This window comes from Pteropus vampyrus, unplaced genomic scaffold (genome assembly GCF_000151845.1).
Source record: "Pteropus vampyrus isolate Shadow unplaced genomic scaffold, Pvam_2.0 Scaffold41, whole genome shotgun sequence".
Classification (NCBI taxonomy): domain Eukaryota; kingdom Metazoa; phylum Chordata; class Mammalia; order Chiroptera; family Pteropodidae; genus Pteropus; species Pteropus vampyrus.
The window spans coordinates 2,316,492-2,327,397 of NW_011888822.1; the positions used below are offsets into that span (position 1 = coordinate 2,316,492).

The window sequence follows — 10,906 nt, forward strand, 5'->3', positions numbered from 1 at the left end:
TAAAAAGCTAGTCACTATTCACATGGCATATTGTTGCTATTTGGGAACAAAGTGCAGTTGTCGCATTAAAAAAAAATACAAATTTGAGGGCTCTCTTCTGGATTTTCCCATGTTGGTAATAAATTAAACACACATACACACATATGCATACAGATACATTAGATGAAACAAAACATCTGGATCGATGGTTGTTTTTAGCTTGGTGGCCATCAATCAGTATGCAATCCCTAATCTGGATTTGCCAGTTCTGTTGATCGTTAAGGATTCAAAGAGATGACAGTTTGTAAAATCAGAAGTACAGATTTGTACCAAGTGGCATTACTACAACATTATCTGTGTCTAATGCTCATCTTCCCAGCAATATTATAAAATCTAGAAATATGATTTTTTGAGAACCAAACAGTATTAAAATGGATTGGAAGGGTTGGTTGATTTATTTCTACCTGATGTTATGAAATATTTGAAACCAAGAATCTAATTCTTTTTTAGGAGGGTACCTCTGAGGAAAAGTGAGTAAACTGTTGTGTTTTTTTAGATCTTCATTACAAATGTATAAGGAACCCCTGTATAAATCTGTTTACTCAGGGTATCTTTTCTTGGACCTGTTGGGAAATATGTATTTTTATTTCTGAAGTTTTAAAGCTATGACGTAGTTCGTTGCAGAGGCTTAACTCTAATTTTTTTTGTACCTTTTAGTCCTGTCTGTTTTTTTTTTTTTTTAAATAGATTCTTCCTTTTGGAATCAGTGTTATCTTAGAGTAAAATAACAAAGAGTTCAGTATTTTGCTTCTTTCCCTAACTTAAGACATTTTTACAAGCCTGTTTTGTGTCCTTTTTCACACCTAGGATACTACATTTGCTGTGTGATTCCTTTTTCCCTTGAATTGCCTATAAGTTTAAGCAATCTATTTTACTTAAAGTCATGGCTCTATATTAGGTCTCTTTATCATTTCAGATGATGAAAAAAAATTTTTTTTTTTAGTTAAGACAATAAGTGCATTTGAATATGATAAAGTAGGTTATTTCTTGTAATATAATCTCTTGTATTTGAGGTTACCTCAGTATCACAAACAACTAGAGGGACCATTTTGTAATGAAGTAGTTACAGAGGAATGCGCTTCTTGATTCTACTTTTTGGGACACTCACTAAGTACATTTTACTACAATTAATTGAAAATACAGGCACAAAGGAGATGGGGCTGATTGGAATATTTAATTACGTTAACTATAATTTGATACTTTTGCCCATTGTAGGCACAAAAAAAGATAAAGATTTATTCATTTTAGACTATTGTGTGGATTTTAATGTTCTTAAATGCTTTTTAAAATTTAGAGAAAATTATGCTTGATAGCAATTTCACCATCCTTGAGGGATCTTTAATTAGTTTGTTGTACGAGCAGCTATAATAGTTATAAACAACATGCTTAACTGCTCTTCATTCTGGAAATATGCATTCTGGATTTGAAAACTTGGGTGCCTATTATTTTTAGTGGGCTTATTTTTGGTAGTAACTATGGCAGAGCACTAGTACTCTCTATAGGAGAGCTATCCATCCATCATCCCAAGTAATGTTTATCCTGGCACTAGGAAACCAGAATTTTTTTGTTCTGATGTTTTCAATTGTGGATGGAAGCTGAACAATTCTCGCAGTCTTCTAAGTCCTTTGGAATGACCTAGAATTGGACATACAGTTAGAAGTGAAAATACATACCCTCAGTGTCACTATACTATTTTGCTTTGAGCACAAAATGTGCGACCATGTCGTAGATGGAACTTTGGGGTGTTCTCACCATAGACTTACTGGTTTCGCCTCAACATAACCTCTGCCATCTGACCACTTTGTCCTCTAAGAGATCATGACATAGCTGAATCAATGGACATTGTTGGTTTAATATGGTAAGAAGAAACGAAGAGTGGGGGATTGTGGTTATTTTGAAATGCTTTTAGTGACCACATGTCTTCGTTTCTTGGTGGGGGCCTCAGACTTCCATTAGATATCCAAATGCCTATGTAAACGTACCACTTTTGTTGAAAACGGTAAGACATTAGTTGTACTCTGTAATTTCAGTTCATGTGTTTGCGATTTTGGAAGAAAAATACTTGCTATCAGTATATTACTGCTTTTATATTTATCCCATGTAGATTCAGTGACCCTTCTCTCTGACATTTATGTCAAGAATGTTATTTGATGTCATGTTTAGAGGAGCTAGTCTCATCGTATGAAAAATATTCAGCCTGCAAATTAACACAGGAGAGTTAACACAGCTTGAAACTTTTTGCCCCACAAAGTCAAAATTTCTGTGAAACCAAGAGGAAGGGTTACACAGAATCCTCCTGAAGATTACAGTTAGAGTAGCTGGGACACACATCTGCTCTTATGTTCCCAGAATAAAAGCATTTCTTGTTATAAACTATGTCCAGTGGCTCTGGGAAATTAAATCATACACCTAGGAAACAGTTTTGTTGATATCTTCAGTAGTAGGTAACTCTCAGGGTATTTTTATAGGAAAGGATTGGGCCTTTGGTCTGGAAACATTTTTATCTTTTTCACTTCAGGCTGGAAATGAGGTGTGCCTATGGAAGTTCTGAGAGGTGATAAAGTTTATGAAAACCCTCAGATGAAAATACCTGTCACTCATTTAACTCTCTACATAACAACTAGATTCCTCTTGCTGAGTGAGACGCAAGCATCGTTGGCTAGTTAATGCTATTGGTTTTGAAATCTCCACTTTCATCCTCTCAAAATTGAGAGACTCAAATTGTCGTGGATGATGGGAATAGCCGGAGTTTTCCTTTTTAAACTCATTTCGTTATTACAGTATCCAGTCCCTTTGAAGGCTGCCCAGGTTTGATATTCCTCATGGCCAGATTTGTTAGCGTGTGTGTGTGTGTGTGTGTGTTGGTTAAACTTGCAGTAGAGATGACCTCTTTGAGGAGGAATCTGCATCAGTGTACACTACTGGGCATCTTTTGTGTCTTCTCTACTGGTTACATCACTGTGGTCCCAGTGCTTTGAAGCATTGTAACACCACTAAAAACCATTCTGAGCTTTCTGCTGACACACAACTTCAGCTCCGTAAACCATAATGGGTTTGGTGCTGTAGAAATTGGTAGAATGTATGTTTGCATAACACCAACTCCTCCCTCTTATTAGTCACACGATAATTATAGGCAGATTTGCAGTTATTGTCTATTCTGAACAGTGAAACTACATATTTTTCATAAGCATGCTCCATTTTTAATTGTGTAATTAAGTTGCTGACATAAGCAAGTATGCAATTTCACATTAAGGTAAGGATCCGTAAAGGCATGCATTTGCATAATTTAATTTTCTGCACAGAAGATATTGAAAATCAATAGCATGATTCATAGCCTTACCATATCATTGCCATGGCACTGTTGGTTGGCTGTTTGAGTTTAGAAGAATACACAGAGTATTCGAATTGATTGAATTTGGTGTGCTGAGTCTGCATCTTTCCTTGGGAATCACAGATTGTTTCTTTTTTTGCAAATCTCATCTCACCAATAAAATATGAAGTTGCTTAATATAGTGGGTATACCTTTTTGATTGCTGTTGCAGTAATAATTTTTAAAAGTTATTTTTTAAAAATACCTTGTCATACGATTAAAATATCTTGGAGACTTATGATTTTGTTTTGTTTCAAATATGCAAGTGCCAGTAGTACATGATTATGTTCTTATTCAGGGAAAAATAAATCACACACTACTGACATAGATGATGTGAAATAAAATGGAAAACTAAATATAGTCATCTTTAATGAATAGTTTATATGTTAAAAAGAAATCTGGTGCCAGAATGATAAAGTCCTTTGCTGACTCGTTCATTTTTGAGTTGCTTCTCTTAAAGAATCTTAAAGAATTGTTTATCATGTACTTGGGGTCATTTCTTCCTGCTTCATGCTGTAGATACTTGTTGTTTCTGATAGATGGGCAGTGCCTAGAAAGTGAGACAGTAGAGGAGAAAGTCATGTTTTTATTTGCAGCTTATATAAACACAGACATATGCACACACGTGGATATGCATACTCTTACACCAAACACAGACATTATTAATGCCTTTCTATTGTTTATATATTTATTTATTCATTCAATCGCTCACTAATTATTGAACACATTCCATATACAAGGCTCCATCGTGGGTGATAGGTTGAGAGTTCCTCATCTCCAGGGAGCTTAGAGCTCTTCCTAGGCCATGCGGCATGCCCTTCGGAAGCAAATTTTCCTGCCCATTCTTACCTTGCTGTGTACAACCTACATTGTACCTCAATACTCTTGGAAGTAAAATGAAGACAGGGTTAACCCACCTTCTTTGGGATGGCGCTGTCCCGTATGTTACATCTCGTCAGTTAGTCTGTATATAGCAAAAGCATATCGCTGATCTTTGTCCCAAGTTGAGCTGCCTTTAGACAGGCAGTTCTGCTGCTCAGCTCAGACTCCTTATACCACAGTGTGATGTATATGGATAGCTGGGAAGGTATCTGCTTTCTGGGCTATGGCTTTCATTACTTTGTGGTGTCGGGGGAAGACCTCCTAATAAGCATCTCCCTTGTGTCTTGAATTTAATATATCTCTGTAGATTTGCTTTTTCACTAATAGTTCAGCGGCTCTGGGGAGCTGGCAGATGTAAGACCCCAAAACCTATGGCTTATATCCAGTCTAGTTAAAGACTCGGCATTAAGGTCTACTTCTAAGTACTTGGACGTTTTCATGTTTACTTGATGAAGCTCTATTGCTTTACTTTCCCAGTAGGATGGGTTATGAAGCTGCCAGCATGGAAGCTGCTCCAGTGACAGACACTGCTGGCAGCCTTTGTACCCCTTTGCCCAACCCTGACATACTCAAAAGTTCTGCAAAATGGAAAGTACCTCCTTTTCAGGAAAAAAAGATTGGGGACTGGTAGTGGAGATTTTGATACTAGATAACATCTTTTGTAGAAGGTTATAGGAATTTATATCATTGAGGGTAACCTCATTTCTTTTTTACTTTGATACCTGGTCTATTTGTTTCTCAGTTTTCTGGCTAGAATTTTGGCTCAGTTCAGATTTGTGTGTCTAAATTCTGAGGTTGACACCACACTGGGGTGATTTCTGTAGCAGGCTGCTCATTCCTGCCCAGCCAGCTCTTCACTAGTGTTAAGACTTAGCTTGTCAAGTTATAGGTAGGAGGGTAGGAATTCAGAATGTCAGAGCCGAATGAGAACCTAGGTCTAGCTCACCAGAAAGTTTTGTGCTTCTTACTTTGGGCTTCAAAAGACAATCACCTGGAAAAAAAAATTTTTTTTTGTAAGTACTGATATCTGGGTTCCACCCTAGACCATTTTAATCCCCGTCCCTGGAGCCTAGTGGTTAAGGCAGAGGGTTTTTAAATTTTTCTTTTCCTTGAAGTAGCCAGAGTTGAGAATCAGAGCTGTAGCCCGACAGTGGCCTTTTATGGATGAAGAACTTGATGATCAGGAGTTGAAGAGACTTGTTTGAAGGTCACCAAGGTCACAGTGTCATTTGGGGATCTTTTATATACAAGAGACAGAAAAGTATGCCTTGGAAGGTAACTGGTTCATGTAACTATAAAGCTCTCATTGGTGTTGGTTTTACGCTGGCTTTGTCTTTGTCTTAAATTTTGTGAGCAGCAATCTTCTATATATTTTGCTTCCTCTGTCTTAGTCACATTTTTGAGCTCCTCTACTAATCTCCTACTTGACCCTCAATTACTCCCTTGAGGCTTCACGCTCCTGTCATTATACCTTCAGGAAGGGAGAAGAATCTCTCTGATTGGCTCATGTCCTCATTCTCAAACCTATCACTGGGCTCAGGGGCATAGTTTACAGTAATTGACTCGCTTAAGCCAAACCAGGCCCACCCCTGGAGCCTGGATGCAGGCAAGAGAACATGGCTCTCCAATCTTTGACTCCTGGCTAAAGGGGTAGGGTATGATGATTACAAAAACACTGATTGAAACAAATTTCCTCTATATTAGCAGGAATTTAAAAGCAACTTTATGCCCTGTGCTGAGTTAGGTACTCTGCTCACAGCAGCTTATTTTATCTTCATCACTATCCTACAGGGTTGGTGTTTTTATTTCCACTTTACAGACATGGAAATTTAGGCTCAACCACATAACCCTAATGGAAGCCTCATAGGTTACTCTCAAGGTGAAGACACTCTTTACTCAATGTCCTTATACAAAAAGGAAGATTTATTTGGGAATAATTATTCAGAGTGAACTAGCTCTATGATGCATACATAAAAAAGTTTCCCATATGAAAGTTTCCCAGTTATTTATTTGGTATGCTTTAGTATATAAAAAATAAATTGGGAGCCTAGCAGATGAGAAATTTTATTTTCAATTGCTAGAAGCTTAGAATGGTCAACTTCCTGGGGCTCTGAATAGCTCATCTGCAAAAGTGTAGAATGGATTGGATGCTGGGAACCTAAACCTCCATCATATTTTAAAAATGGGTAGCATTTCCCTCTGAAGAGTTCATCTGTGTGGAATATCTTTGTTCTTTGTTCAAGCATTACTTCTCTTAAAACCAGTCTTTGCATTGATGTGTAAGCATAAAGTATATATTTCCTCATTTTCTTCATGACTGTCACATTGCAACAAAGCTACTACCATCATGGTGAGATTATTATTATTATTATTTTGACTAAGTTGGCATAGACTATGTATTGTGTTTTTCTGGTGCTATCTTAATCTTTAATTGAGTATGCAGTTCCCTAACCATTTTCTTTGCTTTTTAAAAGCACATTTGATTTTGTTTGGGTGCATTTAAATGTTAACATAGACACCTGGGATGCATTGTTTGAAGTGTAATTCCATTTCATTTTGGATTCTGGGCACCTGTGATATTTGTCTTCTTACACATCAGTGCATTCAGGTGTGGGCTCGCAACAAAAGAAATTTGCATCCATGATGGAATGGGATGGGAGGGCTTTGAGCACTAGCTGGCAGATGGAAGCTCTCCATAATGGGGTAGAAGATTGGATTGATTTTGAGTTTTTAGAAAATACATCATTAAGCAGTGTTTCTTTTCTGAGCACGTTGGACTTGGAGGGTTTCAAATTTCGTATCCTTGGGTACAACAGGTGACTATTTGGAGTCCAGAGGATCTGGAGATCAGATATTCACCGTGGGGAGTCTCCTAGGGCTCTGACTGTGCTTTGTGTGGATGCAGAAGATCAGGCATGCTTATGTTCGGGTTTCTGACCTGCTGCATACTTACCTATGTGCCTGGGCAATAGTTTCTATAGTGTCTCTGAGCCTAATTCCTCCATCTATAAGAGATAGAATGACCCTTGCTTTCCGAAGATCAAATAAGGCTGGAGGCTGTTTGCACCTAGGATATGGGCTTATACATGTAGTCGGAACCAAAACCACAGACTCCAGGTCTACTAGTTGTATGACCTTGGGCAAGTTATTAACTTCTCTAAGCTTCAGTTTGCATATGTTTGGAATGGTCCCATTATTGGGACTGTTGTATCTATTACCCGGTGATCTTTTGCAGATTAAATAAGATACTGTATATAAAGTGCTTAGTGCATTGCGCTTCTTGACACAAAGTAAAGGCTGGCTTATTGTAAGCTGTGATTAATATTAATAGTAACCATGGTAATATTGAGTCTCCTGTAGTTGTTTTTCTGTAAAACCAGGAGGTTCTGTTCAGTTATTCCAAGGTCTGTGCTTCTCGGAAGTTACTCAGCTGTGTGCATTTGATGTCTTCCCTTGTCTAGTGGGGTGATGACTTTGTCTAATTGTGGTTCTCCCTGTCTTCCAGCATTGACAGAAGGCTACGCTGGGGCCCTGCAGGAGAACAGACACGGCAGCTCAGCGCAGACCCGTAGGCGCAAGGCTTCCGGGGACTCTTACTGGGCCTACTCTGGTAAGTGACTTGTTTTGACCAGGATCACACAGGCCAGGTAACGTCCTATTAAACTCACTCGAAAGCACGCTTTGAATCACTTTCGTGCCTGACTTCTGTTTGTTCAAACCTTTTGTAGTTCTCTAAAAGTTGAAATATTCTAGCCTGTTTTGCTGCAAGGTTATAAATATCTTAATTTATCTTTCCCACCTGTTTTCTCAGCCTGCATTTTCCCCTCAATTAATTTTCTGAACTTTACTTGTTAATGGGTTATTGTACCAAACTTGTAATTTTCCAAAAGACATAGCCTTTTCTCTCTTTTCAGTGGCTGTGATTTCAGAGAACAGAAAATATAAGGCTAGTCTCGAGCTCATAAATGTCTGCTAAATATTTTAAAGCATCACATATTAAATGATCTATTATGCTTTAATCTAAGCAATGCAACTTTATTTTTAAATCAGATCTTAGTTGAATATACTTCAGCCTTCTAATCTATGATATTTTGTAATTATTTTCATTTTTATTTTTACTTTTAGTCTTTGAGTCAGTGAAGAGAGCACTGTTATAACCATATTGAATATTACATTGTATATAATTTTCTTATATTTTAAGGAGAAAAAATGAAGACCTACCAGAATACACAGACCTTTCTAAATTATGCCTCTACTAATTGACAAAAATATAATAGCTAGGTGGATTGCTATTTCTAAAAGATTTTGATGGTCAAAAATATATAGAAAATGTATTGTAGCTAATTAAGGAATGTTTGAAGAAGATAGACCACTCTGGAAATTACTTTGGCACTGAATAATTCAAATTCTTTGTAAGAAAGGGCTTGGAGGCACAGAGTATTAGTCTTAATAATAAATCTATGTATTATGCAATGTTATTGCACACAAAACTGAAAGGTATTATTTTCATAATGATACTCAGGTTCTAAATCCTGAATTCCCACCTGCAAATCCTCTTAAATTTATGTCAGTGTAAAATTTATAGGCCTGATCTTTAATTACACCTTATCTATTGGCTTTTTGCATCCTTTTGTCTATTGATAAATCTCCTGCCCCTACAGGGAGAATAGTCTATCTGTTTTGTTTTGCAAAGAACAGATAGTGATTCTGAAGTCTTCCATCACATCCAGTTTCTTGTGATTAGAATGATCTAATTAGAGCCTTTTTGTCACCATTTTTGATAAATGAAGGAAATTCGGAGGTGGAAGCCAAAATTACATATATATATAGCTTCTTGCTAAGAAACCCAAAGTAAATTTATCTTTTTGTACTCTGTGGCTCCAATATCAATTAGGAAGAGGCATAAAGTGGCCTGCTATTTACAGTTCATCAATTTAGAATAATAATGCTGTTAGTCAGGAAATTGGAAGTTACATCCCATCAGCATCTCCAATTGAAAGTGGCAGTGAAGGAATGAAAGGCTTAAACTTTTCCCATTAGTTATACTTAAGAATGGACATAAGTGGTGCTATCTTTGGGGTGAAGCATTGTTGATGTCATTAACTCTGGTGGACTTAATGAGTTGCCATTTTGTATTTTTGGAATGCATTGTGTCTAGATTTGGGAACCTCTCTGTGGAGGGGCTGAGGTTTGAACTCAAGGGGTTTGGCATGCTTCTCTGTACAGATGCAGATAGTAAATGATCTTATTCTTTGCAGGGCCTATGGTTTCTGTTGCAACTACACAGCTGCCATCTTAGTGCAAAAGCAGCCATAGGAAATACTGGAAAAACTGGCCGTGTTCTAATAAAATTTTATTTATGAACACTGAAATTTTTTTTTTTTGGGGGGGGTTAATTTTAATTTATTTTTCAATTACAGTTAACATATGATACTGTATTAATTTCCTATGTACAACATAGTGATTATACATTTGTATATCTCATGAAGTGATCACCTCAGTAAGTCTGGTACCATCTGACACCACACACCGTTATTACAATGTTATTGACTCTATTCCCTAAGCTGTACTTAACATCCCTATGACTATTTTAATAATTGGCAATTTGTACTTCTTAATCTCTTTTATCTTTTTCTCCTATTCCCCCCAAACCCCCTTCCATCTGGTGACCACCAGTTTATTCTCTGTATCTATGAGTTTGTTTCTGTTTTATTTTGTTTATTTATTTATTTTTTAAATTTATTTTTATTATGGTGACAGTGGTTAATGAAATCTAGTAAGTTTCAGGTGTACAATTCAACAGTAAAGCATATATATGTATTGCACTGTGTATTCACCACCCATAGTTAGATTTCTTTTTGTTACCACATATTTGATCCCTTTTACTCCAACAACCTTCCCTCTTCCCCCCTCCGCCCTGTTCTAACTGATGTTTTTCTTTCTGGAATTGGGGTAAGGCAGTCATAAGAGGAATCCCCTAGAAAGATATGGACTGGTTTGGAAGAACCAGTGAAGTCACTGCTAGGTGTAGTGGAGAAAATAAAAGGAGAAGAAAAGAAGGAGAGAGGTATTAATTGGTAGTATGTAGGCCTCATGCTTTAACATGTTCTTCCTGAAAATTCCACCATATGAGTGGTTGCTTCACTCCTGTCGGGGGAGGAAAAATTAAACTTCTTCCTGCCCTTAGAAAGTTCTTCTGGCTGAACTAATAATTAAAATGACATAAGGCAGATTAACAGGAGAGAATTAAGTTTTAATATGTGTGCATAGGGAATTCACATAAGTATAAAAATTCCAAAGACATTAAGGTAAAATGAGATATATATGTCATTCTGGAGAATGGAAGGGGACGAAAGTAGGGATCTAGGACTTCAGAGGGAAGCAAGGCAATTTATAAGGAGACGAAAAGAGTTAATGTTTAGTAAACAAGTGTTTATTGGGCCATAGTGAAATGATGGAACGCAGGAGGACTTTGAGCAAATGGGCTTTGCTAGGTTCCTCTTTGTCTATCACAGGCTAGTTCTTATTAAACTATAGTTTCCTCTGATGGATGCTATCTCCCTTCTTGGAGCAGGTCCTCTCTGAGTTCTTTTAGGCAGTTAGTGGGAAGGTCAA

The 10,906-nt window shown here is 37.1% G+C and overlaps 1 protein-coding gene across 1 annotated transcript in view; it reads left to right on the forward strand.

Moving 5' to 3' along the window:
- PTPRG (protein tyrosine phosphatase, receptor type G) overlaps positions 1-10,906 on the forward strand; it is a 650,284-nt gene that overhangs the window by 147,889 nt on the left and 491,489 nt on the right. Inside the window, exon 2 of the mRNA XM_023529707.1 lies at positions 7,797-7,901. Within this exon, the coding sequence (XP_023385475.1) occupies positions 7,797-7,901 (105 nt within the window). The remainder of the gene's footprint in view (positions 1-7,796; positions 7,902-10,906) is intronic.